This window comes from Acinonyx jubatus, chromosome B2 (genome assembly GCF_027475565.1).
Source record: "Acinonyx jubatus isolate Ajub_Pintada_27869175 chromosome B2, VMU_Ajub_asm_v1.0, whole genome shotgun sequence".
NCBI classification, from domain to species: domain Eukaryota; kingdom Metazoa; phylum Chordata; class Mammalia; order Carnivora; family Felidae; genus Acinonyx; species Acinonyx jubatus.
In genome coordinates, this window is record NC_069385.1 from 137,844,096 (window position 1) to 137,867,975 (window position 23,880).

General features: G+C 44.5%; 1 protein-coding gene, 1 long non-coding RNA gene and 1 pseudogene across 2 annotated transcripts; 1 reads left to right on the forward strand and 2 right to left on the reverse strand.

Moving 5' to 3' along the window:
* Positions 1–395: 395 nt before the first annotated feature.
* On the forward strand, positions 396–12,904 carry RBM24 (RNA binding motif protein 24). The gene is made up of 4 exons (XM_027040360.2): positions 396–1,045; positions 2,217–2,340; positions 3,755–3,809; positions 10,663–12,904. The coding sequence occupies exons 1-4, from the start codon at positions 878–880 to the stop codon at positions 11,024–11,026; spliced, it is 711 nt and encodes a 236-aa protein (XP_026896161.1). The 5' UTR covers positions 396–877; the 3' UTR covers positions 11,027–12,904.
* LOC128315697 (uncharacterized) lies at positions 6,989–10,816 on the reverse strand. Its single transcript, XR_008298753.1, has 2 exons — positions 10,337–10,816; positions 6,989–7,917 (listed from the first exon to the last, which is right to left on the reverse strand). It is a non-coding gene; the product is annotated as an uncharacterized LOC128315697 (long non-coding RNA).
* A 9,575-nt stretch (positions 12,905–22,479) lies between the features above and the next one.
* LOC106974175 (acyl-CoA-binding protein-like) lies at positions 22,480–22,999 on the reverse strand (annotated as a pseudogene).
* Positions 23,000–23,880: the final 881 nt, after the last annotated feature.

The window sequence follows — 23,880 nt, forward strand, 5'->3', positions numbered from 1 at the left end:
GAGTCCCCAGGACTTTGACGGGTTGGAGCAGGCGACGCCGAGAGCAAGGCCGCCTCCGGCCGTCCCCAGCCCTGCCCCAGCGCCGGCTCCAGAGCGCGAGCCCCGCGGCCCAGCGCCGCGCCGGGAGAGAAGCAGCTGTTCCCAACAGCTGGGGGGCGGCGGCGCCGGGCACCCCAGGTGCGGCCGCGGCCAATCGCAGGCGTCCGGCCCGCCCCCTCCCCAGCCGGGCGCCGACCCCCGGCCCGCGGGGGAAGGGAGCAGAGAGGTGGAGAGCCGTCCTCGCCACTCGTCTTCCAGCTTCCGCGGCGGGAGGGACACCACCGGAGCCCCGAGCGGCGCGGACTCCCCCACCCCTGGCCCCGCCGCCGCGCCCCCCGCCCGCCCACCTCCGCGCCCTGACGCGCTCTCTGCCGACCCTACCCACGCCCCACCCAAGACACCTACCTAATTTCCAAGAAGGAAAAAAAAAAAATCTACCTCTAAACGCACCCGCTTCTTCGCTCGAGGACCACCCTCTCCTTTTCGTTTTTGGCCTCCCAGCCGGGTGAGTGGAAACCGCTTGCACATTCTATAGAACGGGATCCTAACCCGGACGATCCGGAGAATTTGTACGGCGACCGGCAGGGGGGGCGGGAGGAGAGAGCGAAGTCAAGTCTCCGGGGTTGCTGGCGACTTCGGAAGCCGCGCGCCCCGCGCCCTCGGCCGCCCCCGGCCGCTCGCCCCCGCCGCGCCGCCGCCCTCGCCCCCGGGCGCGCCCTCGGCCCCCGGCGGCCGCGAAAGGGTGCGGGAGACGCGGAGCAGGAGGAGGAGGCGCAGCCGCTGCCCGAGCCGCAGCCGCAGCCGCAGCCGGAGCCCGAGCCGCGGGGCGGGCGCGAAGATGCACACGACCCAGAAGGACACGACGTACACCAAGATCTTCGTCGGGGGGCTGCCCTACCACACCACCGACGCCAGCCTGCGCAAGTACTTCGAGGTCTTCGGCGAGATCGAGGAGGCGGTGGTCATCACCGACCGGCAGACGGGCAAGTCCCGGGGCTACGGATTTGTAAGTTGCGCGGCTGGGGGCTTGGGGGAGGTGGGGGAGGGAGACGTGGGGGCGACCCAGAGCCCGGCGGGGAAACCGAGGACCTCGGGGGAGGAGAGGCTCTGGGCGGCGCAGGGCCTCGGGGGTCGGGGTTCGCAGCGGGGGGTTGGGGGGGGGTCGGCGTGACAACGAGAGGAACCCCGCGGACGCGGGCGGCGCTGCCCCTTTGCCCCCGGCTGAACTGAAAGTTTGCGCGCGGCGTTGCAGGGGGAGGGAGGGCCGGCTCCTGCCTCGCGGGGTTCCGAGGGGATCCAGCGCCCCGCGGTGTCAGGGGACGGGCGGAGCGGGGGTGGAAGGAGAGAACTAACCAGTGCTGGGTTTGCGGGTGCGCGGGGTTCGGAGGGAGGGGCCGCAGCCCCTCGGAATCGCCCTCCCGGGTTGGAGGCCGGGCGTTAAGCGCGCTGTTGCTTTGTAAAAATGCGTGTGTCTTCAGGCGTTCCGGTTGGGGCGGGGAGGGGACACCCCAGGAGGTCTAGGGCTCTACTCCTAATGCCATCCCCCCCCCCCACCACCACACACACATACTTTTTTTAAAATGCAAAGATGGGTTCTTTAAAACGATGATCCTGTGGCTCTTTGCTGAACTGAAAGAGAGCATATTAAGCCCCCTGGGGATTTAAGCGTGCAAATTCAGCTGCCGGAGAGCTGGGAGCTCCAGAGTAGGACAATAGCTATTGTCGTTAAGGAGTGCTTGCTGGTGGTTGGGAGCACCCGGCGGATGTGACTCTGGACTTTCTTTAAAGCAAACAGTGCCTCCTAGGCTGGGTAGGGACCTGGGCGGGGTGGGGGGCGGTTGAGGGAGGGAGGGAGGATCGAAGAGTTCTAAGATGGAATTCAGGCTTCCGACTCCCTGCTAGGCCCTGCTAGCACCCTTGGGGGTGTGGAGAGGGGCTTGTTTCTTCCTTCCTGTTTTCTTTTCATTCTTCTTTTCTGTTTTCTTTTTTTTTTTTTTCTTTCTTTCTTTTTTTTTCTTTGACGGGGGATCAAGGAGTAAATTCCAACAAAAGAAAAAAAAGAAAGTTTAAGAATCCCCTTAGAGTTATCATGAATGACTTCTCCATCGTGACTATTGGTTTCCTTCAGGGGTTGATTTAAGGCTTTGTATGTGTGTCTGTGTGTGTATGTTGCTAAGGTCACCATGGCTGACCGAGCTGCTGCGGAAAGAGCTTGCAAGGATCCCAACCCCATCATTGATGGCAGGAAGGCCAATGTGAATCTGGCATATTTGGGAGCAAAACCAAGGATCATGCAACCAGGTGAGAGATGTCCTTCCTCCCCTCCTCCCCTTCTCCCCCCAACTTGGGACACCCACTTCTGAATAGAATGAAGACGTGGCCGGTGTGTTCAGTAAAGTGGAACCATGGCTAGGTATTGTACCAAGACATTAAATGAGAGTCGTAAGCAGCTCTTGAAGGAAACATACGTTGTGCAAACATGAATCTTGGGGGTCTAAGCAGTTTGTACCCACCCAGACTTAGGCTTGACTCCTCTGTTTCAGGTATGACATACAGTCAGTCCGTGGACTCTATTTTCCAGTTTTCAGCCACTTGTAGATAATTCGCGTGTGGATCGTGGGGGCCAAATGTGGCAACTCCAGCAGGTTATCCTTCCCTGCTTAGTGTTGTCTCTCCTACCTCCGGTTGACCTGTGCCCAGAGTGGGAGATCCAACCCAAAGCACTGACCCAAGAGAAGCATAGGGGTGAGGGTGGTGTCTCACCCTCTCACATAAAATCACAGACTATTAGTAATTTTAAAAAATGGTGAAATGTCATGTACTTCTGGACCCTCGTGTTGCAGATAAAGACGCTGACACTTAGAGATGGGAAATGTTTTATTCCAACGTCATGCAGCTAGCAGCTAGCAGTGGGCAAGCAGGCTTTTGTCCATGTGAAAATTTGACCTTTTGGATTATTTACAACACTGCCCTTTGCCTTAGCACACATAATTAAGAGCCGAACTATTGACCAAATGGTAATCTTTTTCTTGGGTAAGCAACTTTGTTTCATTATATCTTGTTCTCTTCACTCAAATCTTTCCATCTGAAATTTTGGAAAGAGGTTGACACTTTCATGCAAATGGATTTGCTAGGAAATGAGATTGTCAAGAAAGTGAGTGCATGTGCCAATATCTGTGAACATTCAGAAACACGTGTTTGTCTGCGTGTGTGCTATCCAGAAAAGGAGACTTGGTTTGGGGGAATTTTTAATACCATAACCCGTAAAATCTGTAATCTTCCAAAGCATTGTCCAGCATGTTCTAAATTAGACTTTTTACGGATCATGATTCAGAATTGCAGGAATATTTGTGACTTATAACTTCATTATCAAGTCCTCTTGTGTCTGGTTTCATTCCACAAGAATTTTTCCCTGGTCTAATTTTCTAAGGTCTTACTGTATGATTGTCAACTAAACTTTGCAGATAATTTTTAGTGTCCACTTGTAGCCTATTAAAATTTGGCGGTGGGGGGGGATCAATGATAACATTAATAAAAAAGACATATATATATGTATATATATGTTTATAAGTTATATATATATACTGTACTTTTCTGTAAAGTATCCAAAGAATGGTTATCTTTTCTAAGTGAAAGTTGTGATTGCATTTTATATGTAGGAGGAATAAATGCCTAACCATGCACAAATCGAGAATGTGGTCTGTTTTATTGTTAGGTTTTGCCTTTGGTGTTCAACAACTTCATCCAGCCCTTATACAAAGACCTTTTGGGTAAGTCCATGAATCCGGCCCTCCTAAGTTTTGATAGCTATCATTGGTTAACCTGCCTCTTTGTTATATACAGACAAGATCATCATGTCACAGAACGTTCCTTGTGATACTATTTATATATGTTTGTATATTTTTGATGCTGATAATATATTTTTAGATGAGTCAAGTTACTGACCAAGTACGCAGCCTCCCAACCAGACAAATTTTGAGCTTATGATTAACAAAACAAAACAAAAGTACCAGGTATGACTTGTGTACGAGACGATTGTGTCCCGGCACTGTTACTGCTGTTCAACTTGACTCAATTTGATTTATCTCTTTCTAACCTGACAGGGCTCGTACACAGTTAAGCTAACTGATCAGAAGGATACGATGATAAAAGGTGGAATAGTTCTGTTTGGAATTAAACTCTGTAACCAGTAGACTCAGACACACAAGCTCAGATGGTGATTAACGATGCATGGATGTTGGTGTTGGTGTTTTCTTTTTCACAATAGTCAATAGACCTCCGTGTGCTGTATTTTATTTATTACAGTAATGAAGTGTTGATAGCTAAACTGTGTGCTTTTTACTTAATTGAAAAGAGCTGTAGTGAAAGTGTTTTCTTTTCCTCGGGGAAGGGGCTCTTTGTGGTTTTGATTTTGGTGGTGGTGTTGAGGAGTGTTGACTTTTGACTTTGCCATGGGAAGCAAAGGGCCTTTTTTTTTTTCTTGCTTTTAAGCTATAGCCTGTGACTTCCACTTAACCATATTTTTGTAGTGAGTGCTAAATTGTGTGATTTCCCTCTGTAAGAATACAGATTCATCGCTTGCATGTCCTAAGTTTCTGTTTTACTGGGGAGTTTTCTGGGAATGGGGTTCTTTCTTTTGCAATGTGTATCCACTTTTAGGCCTTCTAATTTAAAGGTTCAGCAACACTCATCAGGTTTCACGGACACTAGCCAGTTTTTTTGAGTCACGCAGCACTCACTTTACACCTTTCGGACCCTAACTCAGTTGAACAGGCTGCTCATATTTGTTGTCTCTCTGGGCTCTGGGGTTTCCAGCTGTTCTCATCCGAGCTCCCTTATTTCCCTTGCATTCAGACATCATTAAGTGGGTGACCCCCCCCCACCACCTAGATGTAGGCAGACCACTTAGAGTCTGTGTTGGCTGTATTCTACCTGAGGGACACTGCTGGGACTCTAGTGCCACAGACTTCAACTTCCTTTTTAAATATTCTAACTGTTCAAGGAGTATTTTATCCTCAGCTATAGTTTCTTCTCTGGCTTAGCACCTAAGTATCTATATGTGTAACCTGGAAGGTCAGATTCCATCTACATAGATAGATAGAGTTCTACCACATATGTCTCCAAGAGTAGCCCAGGACAAGTAATCATCATTTGACTTGGAAAGGTCAAGTTATATTTTCCATGACCACCTTCTTATAACCCTCCCTTTAACATATGGATACTTCACCTTACCACCGTTACTTTTTTAAACTGAGGAAGAGTATTATTTCCATTATGATGAGAAAGGGCCTTCATATATCCATAGCTTTTTATCAGATGCCTCATCCCAACCATCCTGGACACTGACAACGCATTGTGGGTTGATGGGTCCAGCTGCTTCTGTGGGTTCTCCCCCTCATTGGTCTAGACCTTGTGTAAGGTGGGATTGGGGAGGAGAACATACATATTAAGAAGTGATGATGAACTGAGTCATGATCTCATAATAAGATTCTTGACACAGTTATATAGCTAAATCATCAACAGGTATTAGCATGTTGTTGTGTTTTTCCTGTGCCAAGTGGGTGATACAAAACAGGGAGACTGTAGTTTGGGAAGCAAAACTAACACAAGCCAATCAAGAACTATTAATTGCTAAATTACTTGGCATTGTTTTAAGGACAAAAGGAATTCAGAATAGCAAGAAAACAGGTGAATTGGAGGGGTTGGACAAGGCTTCATGGGACTTGACCTAGTCTCGGACCAGTGGGTGTGTCTGGACAGGTAAGAGGAAGAAGGGACAAGCTTGAGGGGTATAGGGTGAAGCGAGCATAAGCACAGGGACAGAAGAGAAAAGATTTAGTGCGTGGAGAAACCAGACCATTGATGGAGGGTCTTGGGAGCCAGACCTAGAAATTTGGACTGGCTGTGGTAGTCTGCATAGATCCTTGAGAAAGAAAGTAGTGTGAGGAAAATAAGAACAACCAGAATAAAATGTCCTATGGAAAGTTTAAGTCAGGCATGCTTTGATAGTGATGTTTTGTTTTTCATCCCTGCTAATATGAAGCTGTCTTTATAAAGGATGGTGATTATTACTGTTTGCATAAATTGTTTGAACTTGAGATTCTTATTAGAAATAGATAGCATTCCACCAGGTGGACCAAGTGAGTCCTCTCTTTTCTGTTTTAAAGGGTTCTTAACACCGCTCTAGTTCCCAGAGCCTGTACTCAACAAATCACACCTGGTCATTCTAAATTCTGTTTGAATGCCACATGTTCTTATTTTAGGCCTGGAAAGAAGCTTGAGAATTTTTAATCTTCCTTGTTTGAAATTCTAGCATCTGAACTATTTTTCTTTATGTGGTCCTTAAATGGCCCCCAGATTACTCTGGGCTTTTCAAGCGAAAACCTCGGCTTGAAAGAATTTCTGATGTGACAGAGTGGGCAGATGTGTAGAAACGTGTACATTTGCTAAACAATATCTTATATATATATTTTCTGTTTGAAAGAAGTGTTTTCTTATTGAAGATAAGAAAGGAAGGATTATGGGTCTGTGAGTAGAAAATTCTAGGGTAGGGGCGTCTGGGTGGCTCAGTCAGTTAAGTGCCCGACTCTTGGTTTCCACTCGGGTCATGATCTCGCGATTTGCGAGTTTGACCTCCACATCAAGCTCCACGCTGATGGTGCAGAGCTCGCTTGGGATTCTCTCACTCTCCCTGCCACTCCCCTGCTCGTGCTCTTTTTCTCAACATAAATAAACTTAAAAAAAGAAAATTCTAGGCTAGGTTAGATCAGGTTGAAATACCCTTAAACATTTACTCAGTGTACCTTTAAGTGCTGAGTTTTAGGCCAGTCGTGTGAACACTGTACTAGAGACTATACTGTCCAGGAAGGGGGGCAGGGGAGACAGTACCATTAAGTGAACATCTGCTGTACGACCCAGTTCTAATAAAAGATTTACGTAAGTCATATAATAGAATTCTCAATACTTATTTGATGCAGGCTGTTCATGTCAGCCTGTTCAAATGGCCTTTCCATGGGTGAAGGAACTGTGATACAGAGACGTTAATTAACTTCCCACAGGGCTAGTAAGTCACAGAGTCTGGTTTCCAGGTTCAGAATCATGGTTTCCCTGACCTCCCTCAAAAGCGGTGTTCTTTCCTCTGTGTCAAGCTACAGCCAAAAAAGACACAGTTCCATTCTCCCTTGTACTCTGGTAAGAAAACTTGAGAAACCCCCAGAAGGGTTGTGGCTTCAGACAGGGAGGAGAGACAGCAGGTTAGTGGGACCCAAGAAGTCTTCATGGTAAAGGTGGAAGTTGACCTAGATTTGGAAGGATGGTGGAGGATGCGGTACTCTTGTATGGAGTGCCCACTTTTTTCACCATTGTTAGGCTCTTTGCGTAGATAATGTTATTTAATGCACGGCAGTTCACGGTTAGAAATACTAGATTCATTTCACGTTTGAGAAAAGTGAGACTAGAAAGTGAAACAAATCCCCGAAGGCTCCATAGCTGGTGAGTGCTAGAGCTAGGGTGGAAAGGACTTGGATTTCAACAGGTGGAGATGGCAGTGACGATTGGCATCCCCAGCAAAGGGACAGCGTGAGCAAAGGTGAGGATCTAGAAACGTGGGGCATGTCCAAGGAGCACTGAGGAGCTCAGCTGACCTGGATCCAAGGAAAGGTGGAAAGAAATACTGGAGGAAATAATTTGGAGCCAGAAGAATGAAAAGCCTAGCATGCCAACGTTTCAGAAATTTGCAGTTAGTTTGGTATGACCTTAGGGGCCACGGAGTCCTATGGACAAGTGAATGAAATCGAAGACTTTGCCAGCAGTCTGGTGATAGATTGGAAGAGGAAACCAGTTAGGATGTCCAAAGTCACGAAGAGATGTCAGAGGGACCTGAAAAAGAAGGAATGATGTAGTCCATTTTCTTTGGAAATTGCCCGAGGTATCTGCCTTGCCCTTGTGCTTTCCTCACCTTAGCTAGGGACGCACACGGTACAACTGATTGAGGGAACGGACACCGGTAGATATCTAATTGGGGGAGAGATTCCCAGATCACCTTCGTGGACTCCTCAAACTAACAAAAGCCCTCCTAATGCAAGATCCTTTTCAGAAGCATCACCTTTCCCTTCAGTCCTTTCCTGCTTTCCTTCCTGAATTGAGATATTTTAGGCTCTCCGTGGTCTCCTGGGTTCTCCTTCTCCTAAGCCTCTAACAATTCTGGGGTTTCGTGTGCCTTCCAGACATATTCCTAACCCTTGCCAGACTTCATGTTGGATTCTGATAGTCCAGGGAACTCTACACTCTCATTGGTTGGCATTATCAAATGAAAGCTATTAATGTGAAATCAGTGCAGAGACAAGAGTCCCGTAGGAAACGCTGCTTATCTTTAGTGCATTCTAAACACACACACGCACGCACACACATTTTTATCTTGCCTGTTTGTAGGCTAAACTTATTTTCCGTCACCACCTTCATTCAAAGATAGGACCCTGGTCACCATCATGTTGTCCTCAGAGCTTTGGGAGTACAGGGGTTAATGTTTCAGTATCAGTGAGATTCATACTGGCTGGCCTCTGCTGCTGATAGATGTTTTACTTTGGCCTTATAAAGACATTTTACCCGCTGGAAACCCTTGTCGCATGACAGGATCAAAAATAGCCCTGCCACAGCCCCTGCTGTCCATCACCACATGTAAACTGGCATGAGAGGGTAGGCTCTCTTAGCCGTGTCTGCACATTGTGGACACGGAGGCCTCCAAGGACAGGGTTTCATAAAGCCACACCTGTCGCTGTGAGGGAGCCAGTCACCTGACCTACAGGCAAGTTTTGAGTATGTGCATGACCGTGCGTCTGGTTTCTGACAAGCAATTAAGAACATGTCTAAGTGTCCTCAGAAACACTTGATGACGTCGTTTCTCCTGGCACTGGGAAAGAGCTGGGAGTCTAGTAAAATTGAGTGTATTTTTATCATTGGGGTCAGAGTTCACCACCCTCTGCGATAAATTCATCTTTTCCATGGATGTTCGTTAATAAGTACTTTCAGTAAAACTCCGAAAAGGCAAAGCAAAGTCTGTTTTCGAAAATCTCAATGTGAAGTTTTCGGCGTTGAGTTCTTTAAATTCTTTAAAGATTGTTAACTGTTGCTTGTACTTCCTGTAAGTTGGCTTTGCCCACAACCAGATGGCATCATAGTGTCATATTTTTAGAAATATAGGGGGTTTTGATGGAGATTGCTTTAAAGAAAGATGAAAATAAATCAGATATTCATGGTAGCATTTGAAAGGGGCAGTAATGAATCGCAAGAGTGAGAGCTGAAATGCATGGTGTTTTTTTAAATACCTCTTGTGATTTATTTTTTTTAACCAAATTAACTTTTAAGTAAGATCGTTGGGAGTGTGTCTTGATGTGATCTCTGAACGTATCATTTTTAAAGGGACTTGATTTTGTTTCTTCAACTTTTACAGGATGATACATAATACAGTTGATTCGGATCAACTATGTATGAGTAGGGGCAGATGTAAAACAAATACGCCAATCTATTGGTTGATTTGGAAGATGAAACGAGTATTTGCACACAAACAAATATTTCCTTACTCATTTTATTATGTGAACCTTTTAAGTTTGTATGAATTTTGGAACTATTTAGTTGTGTTTCCCTATTCCTACCTTTTCCCTCAACCTCATCATTTCCCCAAAACCCCTTCTGTCTGTCTTGCATAGAGATAAACAAGCTGGCTGACCTTCAGGTGCCTGATAGTCAAACAGGTTTGATTGACCCTGTGTCCTTATGAATTTTACGGAGAGAGAGAGAAAGAAAGGCAAAAAGCGTGCTGCACATCTCTTTGGGAATCACTGCCGTGAATGTTAATAGCATTTCTGTAGCTTCCCACAACAGCCTCTTGTGATAGAGTGAGCTGCACTACAGTTCGTTTGAGAAGTGTGATTCTGCTGTGTTTACCACACTTGTGAACTTTTAAACTCCTTTTTTTTTTATTTTTGTCGCCTGCTTCTTTTATCATTATTATTTTTAATAAGGGTGACTGAGGTTGCAGAGAGATTAATGTGTGCTGAGTCTGCATAGCAATTTCAAGTAGGGTTGCCATGATAATAAACATGTGGATTTTGTGGAAATTTAATGTGGGGAACTCGGCCAACCCCCCCCCCCCCGCCCCTCCACCTACGGAATTGGACGATCACAGACTACCTCTGGAGTCCTATATTCACAGCTGAGAATTTTCCTATTTGCTACGCAGTCTTATGAACCGATCACAAAATTCTCCAAAGCCTTCCTCAATTTAGCAGGTGTTAAATACCTCTCATGTGCGTAAGCCCTCATGAACCTCGATTTAGTCTGCAAACTTCTGCCGAATGATCGAAGTATTGGCCCTCGAAACGATCATAACTCAAACTTGGCAGCAGGGAGGGGTGTCATCCGATTTTTGTCGCTGAAGTCCTCTCGGGGCGCTCCGCGCCTCCGGGCTACCGCCCGAGCGCTCCGCCCCGACCACTGGAAAGGAGATATTGTGGCAACCCTATGCTCGTAATAACCACTAAATCGGAGTCTGTCTGATCTCTGAACGGGCCGCGCTGGCGGGCGGGAGGCGAGCGGCGCCTGACTCGGTGTCCCGTTTCTCCGCAGGATCCCCGCCCACTACGTGTACCCGCAGGCTTTCGTGCAGCCCGGCGTGGTCATCCCGCACGTGCAGCCCACCGCGGCCGCCGCCTCCACCACCCCCTACATCGACTACACCGGCGCCGCGTACGCCCAGTACTCAGCGGCCGCCGCCGCCGCCGCCGCCGCCGCCGCCTACGACCAGTACCCGTACGCGGCGTCGCCGGCCGCCGCGGGCTACGTCACCGCCGGGGGCTACGGCTACGCCGTGCAGCAGCCAATCACCGCCGCCGCCCCCGGCACGGCCGCCGCCGCTGCCGCCGCCGCGGCCGCCGCCGCCGCCTTCGGCCAGTACCAGCCGCAGCAGCTGCAGACCGACCGCATGCAGTAGCGCGGCCGCGTGGTCGCGGTCGCCTCGCGTCCCCTCCCCCCCACACACAGTTGCCCGACGTGTAGTAGGTAAGGCGAGTTCACGTTGACTTACCAGCTATAAGAAAAACAAAACAAAAACAACAAAAAAAGCGCTATGCTATTGTGAAACAGAATCCTCCTCCTCCTCTTCCTCCTCCTTTTTTTTTTTTTCCTACTCCATTAAGTGTCGTAGTTGAGAGAGAGAGGGGAGTGGGCGCAGTTTTGGAAATCGATCCCAAAGAGCCTGAGGAAAGGAAAGGCCGCGACGACGCGACGGTGGCAGGGGCAAAACAATGGAACTTCACTTTTTCTAACGGGATTTTTTATTTTTTTGCTCTTTTTATAGTATCAGGGAAGCAAACTGCCTTTTACAAGTTTAGGAGATGCTATTTGAATCTAGTCGAACCAGGGAATGCAGAGTGAGCAATATGTAGCTTGAATTACCTTTAAGAGCAGATTTCAAACACACACACACACACACACACACACACACACCACAAAAAACGGTGAACGCACTGATTGTCATTTTTAGCGGTCACGAGGGCCTCTAGAACTTCTTCAGGTAAGAAGATAACGTTCTTACCGTCTCAAAACATGGGCATCGAACAATCAACCTAGGAGCGTGGCAGTGGGTGAAATGGTGGACAGGCACCAAAGCTATTTTCTCATCTATCCTGTGGATGAGCGGGACTGTGGGGCAAGTGATGTGGAATTAATGGGTGCAGCAGCTGTACAGACAATCAATAACACACACAGTTCTGGAAAGAACACATCACTTGTGCTTGTTTGATGAGCTTGTCACATTCTAATCCCTCTCCCCATCCTGTTTCAATTTTGGGAAACTTGTATCTGCTGGTGTCAGCAGTTCTGATTCTGAAATAGGATCAGGCTTTTACTACAACAGCCTTCTCTTTCTATTTATTGTGTTGACTCGTGGCTTACGATTAAAGGCAGGCAAAGTTTGCAGACTCCAAACCCTTAAGAACTGTCTTAAGGACACGTATTTCCTACCCCCTCCCCCTTTTTAAATAATTTTACACTTTTTAGTATCTATTTCAGAGTCATATTTAAAACTATTTATTAGTGAACACAGTACACGAAACAACAAGGTTACTGAGATTATAGTTCTTCAAAGGTTACCGATAATGTGGTTTATACTGTGCCTTAATAGTAACGCTATTTAAGATATTTATTTTTAAGTTTTACTATGCTGCACTCTAAAGAAAGGAACTTTAGATGTGACACTGTAAAATTATGTATTCATCTCATGGCATAAATTATTTAGTAGGTCTAGATGTAGCATATTAAATATTAACCTATTCAGCTAAAGATGTTGACTTGGATTTATTTAAATTCGTATGTGCACTGTATAAGAGAGTACTCTGACATTAACACATTTTAATTTATTTTAGTTTTTAGGTTTTATTTTAAAGCAGATATATTGCTAGTTTCATGCTTCCTTCTCTTAATTTTTGCTCGTGTAGATCTCATTTATTGGTACTTCATTAGTTTAACACTATTCTTCTGTAGTTTATGTAGTTTTTAAATGCTGCTTTACTTTTTTCTTCCAAAACTGCAATACTTGCAATTTTTATTCTTAAACTAAATTGAATACTATTTTACACTGTATTGGATTTTTATACTTGAACAATTTCATACAAGGGAAGACAGGTTAGCATTTTTATGGACTTTCTCCATTATCACTGGATTTACTTTAAGTATTCCCATACTAGACAGTGTTATGTAATGTAGACATGACTCTCCTGTGCAAATTATTTATTCATTGTGTATATTGCTTTATAACATTTCAGATCTTCTAATCTATTCACTTGTATTAAATATAATTTTTAAAAACTTCTGTTGCATCGATCGTTTTTAATTTTGTCATAAAGGTTAGAACAGCTTCTCCTTCCAACTAGCATCCATGGCCATGGTTTACATGTAACATTTTCAGTGAGCAGAAAGCTTCCCAGATGCCCTGTGTTCGTACCTTTTAAGTACATTTTATTAACCCAGGTCTTCCTTGCATTGAGTAAACGGTATAGGTCCTCCCCCAACAGTGAATCCTAAAGGACTGTTCCTTTAGGATTGAAAGAGTGGGCTGCACAGGGGGACAGTCCATCTGAAGCTGGAGTTGGGTAAACTGAGGCTTGGTGTTAGACTCTACCACTTTCTAGTAATACGAATGGAGCGGGTTGTATTCTGTAATCGACTTTTTGGGTGAGGTTTTCATTGATTTCTCATCCATAATGGGACAGTAATACCTGAATCACATGCTTATTTAGATATTAACTAAAATAAAGTGTATTAGCTGCTTGGTCCAAGGTCAAATCTATAGTACGCTCTTGATAAATGGTCACCGGTAGTAGTTGTGATACACTATAGTAAAAGCTAACCAAAAAGGAAGTCACCTGTTGGAATGTTCTCATTTTTAAATTTCTGTGTACAATGATGTGGCAGCATGTAATAATTTTGATGGCAAAATTCATTTGACTGCCATATTGATTGTCTTAAAGGGTGTATGGTACTTTAATTATGGAATAGATTGTTGTTGGTCAGTTGGTCTCGGTACTTAGCAAATCTGTGATGTAGTATCTTTTCTTGAATGCCATTACTTTGCAAAAATTACGAGCAGTAGAAAGTTGTGATAACAGATTCTATTGTGCTTTCCACTTTATGATAACCAATATCCTAGTTAGGGCCAACACAGTCTCAAATTTTAATTGCCTGAAGAAAAATAGAGACCAACTTATTCCCAGGCTGGGATATTATTGCACCTCAAGGTATTATCTTGGATCAGTAAAATAATTTCTAAGCTACTTAATTCAGTCAGTGCATCAAGGATTATTTTACTCAAAAGACATGTTCTACATTCAATTTTTCAGATTTATGAAAGGTCACTTTTGTCCTCAATAAGCCATATGTTGGTTGTTGTATTTTAGAATGAAACATTATTTGACTTATCGGTGAAGAATACATCAGGCAGTTCTGGAAAAAGCTTGTCTAAAATAGCCATACTCAAGAAAACCAAAAGCCCACCTATGCTTGGTTGTACCTTCCTTGGGGGTGTTTCTGATCTATATTAATATCAATATTAGCACTTGGAGACAGGGTAAGGTTTTTACTTTGTAATACCACAGCATATATTTCTTTTTTTTTTTTTGAGAGAGCAAGAAAGAGAGCAGGGGAGGAGCAGAGAGAGGGAGAGAGAGAATCCCAAGCAGGATCCACGCTGTGCAGGACAGAGCCTGACACGGGGCTTGATCCCACAAACCATGAGGTCATGACCTGAGCCAAAATCAGGAGTCGGACACTTAACGGACTGAGCCACCCAGGCACCCCACAGCATGTATTTCTAAAAATAAATACAAGTTGTCAGTGTCTAATAAGGAGGGGAGAGTAGCCATGACCTAATGTGTACCGTGGTCAGGCAGGTTGGTTGTATTGGTAGAGGCACAGAAACCAGTGGGTCTGAGAAACAAAGAACCAGCTGAGTCCTGATTTCCTTACTTACTAGCGGGGTGAGCTTGAAGCACTTTACCCTCGTAAGACGTGAATTGATAGTACCCAACACAGTGGCTCTGTTTAGTGAATTAAGTGAATTAATTATATGAGAGCGTTCTGAAAATTCTCTAGTAGTAGGCAAATGGAAATTATACTGAGGGAGTATATGCAATATGAATCTGGAAATTGATCTCCAAGGTCTTGTATTGAGTGACCCTTCCAAAGGAGGACAAAACTGTATCTCAAGATGTTATGTTTATTCAGTCCCAACCAAGTAACAGCTAAAACTGCTGTGCCACAGGAGCGGCACAAAAATAACACTGAGAGATAGAAAGATTGCCCAGATAGGGGAAGGAAGGGGAGAAGAGAAGAGTCTCGAATACGTTTCTCTCACGGGAACTATATTTAGCTCCTTCCTCAGTCCTGTCAAATATTGTTCTTCTTAATTCCCTCTGAGGCTTGAAAGCGTTCATTAAGATGACAGCCTGAGGTTTGGAGGGGCAGAGGTGAAGAGGAACCAAAAAATAAATAAATGCATTTTCATGCTTACTTTTGTCCCCTCTTCTCCTTCAAGAGTTCCGGGCCGTTTCCATGGAAATTCTAACTTGTTTTGCTTCAGTACTTCGTACAGAAGAGGTTTCATTTGGGGTATTTGTCCTGAGTTGAATTTCAGAAGTTCAATAATGATGTTAGCCAAGTCCTTTAAATTCCAGGCTCTGAAACCCTAATCGTAAATCGCAATGAGGAAGAAATCAGACAAAGCATGTGTAAGCACTTTAGGAATTTTAGATAAGGGAAGTGATATATATACATTCACAGCTTTGATAACATAAATTAGTTAAGTCTTATGGCGCAGAATTTGGTCATCCTTGACCCTTGACCAGCTTCTTCAGAGAAAGAGTCTATAAAGTCCCCTTTTTTCCAGTCACTTGTCTCCTGGAAGATGGATGCCATAGATCTTTAGATCCAGGATGCTACCATTGAGCTATTAATATACTTGAAGTCAGTTGGGGGCTGTGCTTTGTTTTCCATTCTGCCACTGTTGGAGGTAACTCAGATTACATTACCATAGGGATTGAGTACCAAACCTTGCTTTTTTCTAGATAACGTGTTCATAAAAGCGCATATACCTGGAACTGACTTCCAAAAGGAGTTTAAAATACAAAAATCTAGTTTTACCAAGTAGAAAGTGTGTTTTCTCTCTACTTTAAAACTGTGTTCAGGGCCCCTGGGTGGCTCAGTTGGTTAAGAATCCGACTTGGGCTCAGGTCATGATCTCGCGGTCTGTGAGTTCAAGCCCCGCATCAGGCCTGCTTTGGGTTCTGTGTCTCCCTCTCTCTCTCTCTGCCCCTCCCCCGCTCACACCGTGTGTGTGTGTGTGTGTGTGTGTGTGTGTGTGTGTGTGTGTGTGTCTGTCTCAAAAATAAATAAACATTAAAAAAATTAAAAAAAAAAAACCAACTGTGTTCATCCAACAGTCCCAACCAGTATGAACTTGCTTCCTGGGTACGTACTCTGACTCCTGGCTCTGCCACCTGTACTGCAGGTGTGTGAGGTACAAGAGATACGGCAGGTGCCTTTGGAGATTCTCAGGGTATGCATTTGCACCCTACACTCACATATGTATATTTTACCATTTGAGAAAAGAGGGATGTAAAAAGGATGTAGAAGAAAGTAATGAAGAAAAAAGGCACTAAGGTCAAAAGCATCTCCTAAAAGCATTCCCAAAAGAGGTGAGATGATGCAGTGAGGGTCATGTGGATTGAACCATGTGAGGCGAGGACTTGCCACTGGAGGGGCCACGTATGGGGAAGGGGGAGAGGTGACTTTGCTGGATGGAGGACATTCATCTGGGGACGGGCAGGGGGCAGTCGGTAAACAGACCATAATTGGATATATGGGTTTCTGTTTTCTAGCTTAAAAGGCATTTAGGACAAGCGCTGAGTTTTTGAACTTGGAAAGGTTTGGATGTTAAAAAGTTTGAGTTTACTCTTTGTAGTAGAAAACTTTTAGAAACAGGCAAACATGGTAGGATTAGATGAAGCTTTGCCATGGACCTTGCCCCTCCAGGAACATGGAACCTTGGCATTCTTCATCTGTCGTCACTCCTCGTTTTAAGCAGACAAGTGAGGGGGCGCCTGGGTGGCACAGTCGGTTAAGCGTCCGACTTCAGCCAGGTCACGATCTCGTGGTCCGTGAGTTCGAGCCCCGCGTCAGGCTCTGGGCTGATGGCTCAGAGCCTGGAGCCTGTTTCCGATTCTGTGTCTCCCTCTCTCTCTGCCCCTCCCCCGTTCATGCTCTGTCTCTCTCTGTCCCAAAAAAAATAAATAAAACTTGAAGAAAAAAAAAATTAAGCAGACAAGTGAGTCAGAAAAAAAGGAGGATGAGAAAGTGTATTTACCTTGCTATCCAGTATACTTTCCTCCAATGTATTCAAACATCATTTGTGGGGCTCCTGGCTGGCTCAGTCTTTACAGCGTACGACCCTTGATCTTGGGGTTGTGAATTTGAGCCCCATGTTGGGTGTAGAGGTTACTTAAAAATAAAAATACATAATAAAAGTAAAACGTCATTGGTGGCTGAGCCTCAAGCTCATAATATCGGTATTTGCATGTACTATGCGGCTTCTGTGCTGATGCTGGCAGATACCTGTTGATGGGCCTTTGTAGAAATAATGCCAAGTTTGCAAAGGGACGCCAGGAAGAAGCCTGCACCACTAACCACATACCACGCATTGGGTACTTATATTTAATCCTCATAGCAATGTAAGGCGGGTGATGGTATCCCCATTTTCCAGACGGAGAAGAGTGCAAAGGCAGTAAGCAGCTTGCCAAAGTCACCATGTCAGCACGGACCTGGTTGTACCAGGATGTCAAGGTGGGGTGGCCAGAAACCACATCCTGTATGCACGCCACCTCACTGTGCTGCTTCCTGACTCTTCCCTTCCTAGTGAACCCTTTGCGTTTCCCCTGGGGTTCGTAAGACAGAACCATTGATTCCCTGTCCTCCATCTGTTACATATGAGCAAGCAACCACTGAATCAGTGGGGGGGACGTTCCTGCACATCAGTATGAATTACTGGAAAGAACCGGGATAGAAGATATCAGAGAGGCTGAAAAAGTCTTCAGGATTGCCTTGAACAAATTTGATTTCATTCTCCATCACAGCTGAATTCACTCTTTGGACCTTCAGCCTGACATCTAACTGTGCTAACGCGTGTCTGCTTACAATCGGGGCACCGTGTTTAAAAAAAAATCTTGTGATGCCAATTTTCACACTACACCTACTTCATCACTAATACTTTCAAAACGCTCCACATGCTCTGTCATTGACCGTGTTCGGCATTGCTCGTGGCATATATCATTGCCCGGTAGAAAGAGAACGTTTTGGGACAGCATGATTGGCCAATGTGAAGCCAAAGTAAGTGTCGGAAGTCCCACGAGAACACAGAGGGTCAGTACAAAACCTTAACCTCACGGATCCTTTGTTTGGTCTGTTCCCTGTGGCCATTTCCATCCCATAGCTCCATATCGGAAAAGGAATAAGGGTAATAGTCAACCTCAGATTGAACAGTCTTCTCTTTACTCCCGTTGTTCACTTCTTTACTGTAAATGGCTGCATTTTGGCTGGGTATCCATTTAAGCCAGATGCAGCATGCGATATCTTAAATCCTCACCACCTCGCCGTGGGGTCGGCACAACCATCTTCATTTGACGGAGAAGCTAATGTAATCTGTCAAATGCACTGCTTGAAGGTGGTTGACATGTGAGGTGAACCTCAGGTCTGGATGATGTCAAAGATCAACCACCATTGGGCTCTTTTTTCAATCTCTTTCCGTGTCTGCAGGAATTGTCTGAGAAATTTCAAGGGAAGCTTAATAAACATGCCTTGGGTTCAACAGACTGAGGGACCAAAACTGAATCTAAGGATCCCAAGGCAAGTTACATGCACAATTAAAACCCTTAATACGAACTGTGTAACATACGTGTCTCCGTGCTCATATTTTAAATTTAATTTCTGCGGTCATGTGTTTGTCATAGTGCTAAGGATTAGAATGTTTATTTATCATCGTGACCTCCATCCACTTGTGCTTTTATGGGAAAGATAGTATGATTTATGGTTATGAACTACTATAAAATTGAATAAGGGTATATACCAAGGAATATCAATTGATTATAAACTTTTAGCGAACACTGCCAATTTTGATAACAACGTCGGATTTAAATTGCAGAAGTTCGTTCTTAAATGTGTGTGGTTCAAGTCCTGTGCCATTATTCGCTGGACTCTCGGTGAAAACTGAGAAGAGCTGAAGGAGGAAAAGAAGAAGTAATGCCAGAAACAGGAGCCACGGCAGCTTGGGAATGGCTGAGCAGGAGGAATGCACTATGTCCTCAGTTGGACAGAGTTTGAGAGGGGAAGCTGCCTGGCCAAAGAAGTCACTGTGCTTGTCCCCTAAAGCACACATGTGGACCGTCCTTACCATCTGGGCATACTGAGAATCTTGACAATTCACGCTTTCATAACAGCTGCATTTCTTATCATCTCTGGCATATTTCTTCAGCTTGCACAAAGCCTCTTATCTCGCAAACAGTCTCTCTCTGGACCGCTGTCTCTTTCAGCTGCTTAGAGGCCACGGTCCCTTAAATCTCCCAGCTGTCTTTCTTACCTCTCAGCCCTTGCTTCCTTTATCTGTCTGTATTTTTTTAAATCTTTCCCAGCTGCCACTTTTGGCACAGTGGTTGTCTCTTGGTTCTCTCAGAATGAGACATTTCAGCATGCTGATGTGGGGAAGGGACGGAACGGTCGTAACAATGCATTTTCAAAATTAGCCTTGCAATCTATCAGGAAAAAAATTTCACCTCGGCTTTCATACAGCCTGCGCGCCATGAATCAACCCGTGCGTTTCTGAAAAGATGAGACACCCCAGAGGCTTGCACAAAGAAAAGCGAGAGAGAACCACAGGGCTCTTAATTGTCCAAAACAGGAATTTCTCCCCTTAGAAATGCAGATTCTCTGTGGCTGCAACCTCGAAGAGTTTATGTAACACCCTCTCGGTTGGATAAAAAGTTAACTGGCATCCCCACTGCGTACAGAAATGTAAATGCTAGAAGCTGGAGAGAAATTTCATTTCATGTTGGAAACTATTTGGCTTCTGTTGCAACTACCAACACCTCTAGTTGATTCCCAACTTGTATAATCCATGTAATTGTCTCTTCTCGGGTAACTCTTATAAGGGAATGTTAGTGGTTCTATGGGGTTACCGGGTTTTCTTAACATGATGGATTCTGAGTGAGAAAAATAATCTTACTTTGGAAAGGATTTTTTAAAAACTATAGGATAAGGGGTGCCTGGGTGGCTCAGTTGGTTAAGTGTCCAACACTTGATTTGGGCTCAGGTCATGATCCCAGGGTCATGGGATCCAGCCCTGCATTGGCTGTGTACTGAGTGTGGAACCTGCTTGGGATTCTCTTTCTCTCCCTCTGCCCCTCCCCACTCATGTTTTCTCGCTCTCTCAAAAAACCAAAAACAAAAAAATTATATGATAAGGGCTTGAGGACCTCTACAAAGCAGAAAGAAACAACTTCCAGGTCCCACACTGCTAAGGCACAGCTAGAAGATTCTGGCCTGGCAATTGTCACTCCTTTATTCCCACTCAAAAAAAGGCTCAAAAAGTACAGATGTCTTGGGTAATCCCCTAGTTCCCTTTGAGGTTAACTCCGGAAATACGGACAAATTTGTTCAAATGTCTTTGTGTTGCTAGTATGCTATTAAGATTATGATTCCAAAGAATGGTATCCATCAGTATTGAAAGTAAAACTCTTGATTGTGCAGAAATACTTGCCCACCTTGCTCTGAAGCAAATGGGAACTTTTTATATACTTAATTAAGTCCAGGTTCTTGGAGGAGAGGAAAATCAACAGGCAAGGTCTATCCAAGCTGGATTTACTCATTTTGATTGCTTTCTCAATCAGAATCAATAGCTGTATCTAAACGGATTCTGCAGAGATCTGCATCGATGATAGTCTGCCAGAAAGAACAGCCAAACTGATACCCCCGTGTACACACACACCTCCAGATTACAAAGACCAAACTCTTTCTAGCTAGTGCTAATAAGGTAATAGTTCGGATCGCGATAGAAATAGTTTGTGTTGAAAGGATAGAAGCTCTATAACTCTGAAAGATGAATTGGGATTGTGGCATTCCAAAAATGTATAATTGAACTGAATCAGCTCAGTGCTCCTCAGCTCTCGGGCAGACAAATCATGCAGCCAGTGGATGCCACCAATTACAATTTAAAAACTAAAGTTGTAATGATTTTTCATTTCCAGAATTGTTCTTACTCTTTTTTTTTTTTTTTGGTCGTAATAGCATTCCATTTTCCTATTCTATTACAATGATATCAACACTAAAATCTAATCTTTATCAGGCATTAGATTTCTTTTTTTTTTAATTTTTTAATGTTTATTTGAGAGAGAGAGAGAGAGAGAGAGAGAGAGAGAGAGAGAGAGCATGAGTGGGGGAGGGGCAGAGAGAGAGGGAGACACAGAATCCAAAGCAGGCTCCAGGCTCTGAGCTGTCAGCACAGAGCCCAATGCAGGGCTTGAACCCACAAACTGTGAGATCATGACCTCAGCTGAAGCTGGACGCTCAACTGACTGAGCCACCCAGGTGCCCCTGTGGGCATTTCTTATGCATAAGGCTTGTTACAGACACTACATATTTCTGCGATTTTTGCTTCTATGTGATAGCCAGGGTGTAGCAGCTAACATTCCCTTGACATTATTAATTTTTGCCAAATCTTTGAATAAGTTACTTTTTAAAATCTCTTATAGAATAAAGTAGGAGTAACTAAAATGGTGGGAACTGGTTTCTTAAAATGAAACTTGTCACTGTTTTACAGACCAGTTGTCTTTCTTTTAATTATTCCAAAGAATAATTCTTTGCAGTGGCACTTGTGACATTTTAATCATCTTCATGATTTCATTTATGTCAAGTTAGATATATCTAGGACATGTTTATAGATTTTTTTCAGACACAGAGGAGATACCCGTTAATCTGGACTCGAATCCAAGCATAAAACAACGTACAAACATGCAAATGCCGAGAAGAATGAGACCAAGTATTCTCTAAGGGTGGTAGAATAAACATAGTGCGCACCAAGGTGTGAAGAATTATAAATATGAACGAAGAGAAGAAGCATTGAACTCTGTGAATGCTGCAGGATCCATGGTACTATAATAGGACCAGCCAAGAACTTAGCAGTATACAAAAAAAACCAGCAACTTGCTTATGCTCGCTGCCTGTGGGTCAGAAATTCAAAAAGAGCACAGTGGTAAAAGCCCTCGTTGCTCTACAAGGAGCAGCTATGAGTAGAATGGCCAAGCCAACTGGAAGGCCTGGTGGCGGGAACAGCTGGAGCCTGGGGCAAGGTGGTGCCTCCAGAGGGACGGCCTTGGAGTTGTCCACCCTTACACAATGGCCCAGGACTGCAGGGAGCAAGGTGCAAGCTGCCCGGCTTCTCCTGGCCTAGCCACGTTCCGTGGAGTCCAAGTGAGTCAGGAAGGCCCATCCAGACTCAGTGCCAGGGGACTTAGACCCCACCCCTTGCAGAAATAAAAAGCATTTGGTACCATCTTTAAAACAGCCACATTAACAGAATTTTTATTTTCACTATGAATTCATTTATCTGTATTTAATGCCTTTTTCATCCTGGTATCTAATAACAATAATAATAGTAAGTTCTCTTCTTTTTCTGCGGCTATATTTGCTCATTTTTTTTTTTTTTTGAAATGTAGGAATTGGTGTGTTATAAGTGGCAGGACCCTAGGGATATAGCTGTGTTAAGAGGTGACTTCTGATATATTACCGATTAGTTTTGAAATAAAGTAAAAATACATTTGTTTATTTTTTTATTTAGACAGCAAGGGAGAGGGAGAAAGAATCTTTAAAAAAATTTTTTTTTAAAGTAACAAATGTACTTTTAACTGATCTACAGATAAAAGCTACTCAGAGCACGTCAGTAACCATTTCAGCCCTTACTCTGTGAGGGCCGTGTCCCGTAGAGTCTTCAGGATCTAGGTTCATGGGCTAATTTAATCATTTTACGTCATCCACAGTATTAGAAAAACAAGACATTGTTAATCGGTTTATATGAAATGCATTGCTGGCAGCCAAATCCAGTTCCTTATATTCCATATTTTTTCTTTAGCTCTTCTACTTTGTTGATGTAAGCTTTCATGGCATCTTCCTTGGAAGTCCTTTTCAGATGATTCCAGACATCCCACTTGGCCTTGCCTTAGAGATCCAGCAGTCGGGCCGTTCTGTGTTTATGTCCCCCACAGTTGCTTGTTTGTAGTGGCCGTAGATGAACAACATCTCTTCATCTGCTGGCTTGGTCTTGAGATGCTTAAACATCCTCAGCAGCTTTGTCAAACTCAGCCTAAGACATGCCGGCAGGGTTGTGAGGATTCCAGAGAGTGCGCGGAGGTGGCCAAGAACAGGAAGCGGTAGTCAAAAATTTTTTCTTTAAGTGGGGCACCTGGGTGGCTCAGTCAGTTGAGCATCCCCCTCTTGGTTTCTGCTCAGGTCATGAACTCGTGGTTCATGAGTTTGAGCCATGTGTCAGGCTCCTTGCTGACAGTGTGGAGCTTGTTTACGATTCTCTCTCTCCCTCTCTCTTTGCCTCTCCTCTGCTCACTCTCTCTGTGTCTCTCTCAAAATAAATAAATCAACTTAAAAAAATTTTTTTAATGTTTTTTAAGTTTATTGTGAGAGAGAGAGAGCAAGTGTGCATGGGCAGGGGAGAGGCAGAGAGGGAGAGAGAGAATCCCAAGCAGGCTCCATGCTGTCAGCACAGAGCCCAATGTGGGGCTTGATCCAGTGACCCTGGGATCATGACCTGAGCTGAGATCAAGAGTCAGATGCTCAACCAACTGAGCCAAGGCACCCCTAAAATAAAAATTTAAATGTCAATTGGACATATTAAATTGTTATCACATGTAATTTATAACCCAACTTTTTAGGAGACTGACACTTTTCCTAAACTTGATAACCAACTTGCCAGGTGTTAGGATGCACATCCAAATTCCTAGAGTTGAAATAGAAGCCAGAGGAAAAAAAAGCTAGATCTACAGACAAAGTGAATCTTGACAATAGCAGTCAGGAACCCACATCCAGAGGAAGCCAGCAGGCTATCCAGTTAGAAGGACACTGGACTAAGAAGTGAAAGGCTTCAAGTTCAATCCATGCCTTCCAAGTCACTATGATGTACTTGAGCAAGCCACTTGACTTGGTCATTTTGTTTCTTCATCCATAAAGAGTTTGGCTAGG

What these genes read in the sequence shown, in the direction of transcription:
- RBM24 (XM_027040360.2), top strand. Translation starts at nt 878, where the DNA reads ATGCACACGACCCAGAAGGACACGACGTACACCAAGATCTTCGTCGGG. An exon ending in AGTCCCGGGGCTACGGATTT is followed by an intron (nt 1,046 to 2,216) that starts GTAAGTTGCGCG and finishes TATGTTGCTAAG; the next exon opens with GTCACCATGGCTGACCGAGC. An exon ending in ACCAAGGATCATGCAACCAG is followed by an intron (nt 2,341 to 3,754) that starts GTGAGAGATGTC and finishes TTTTATTGTTAG; the next exon opens with GTTTTGCCTTTGGTGTTCAA.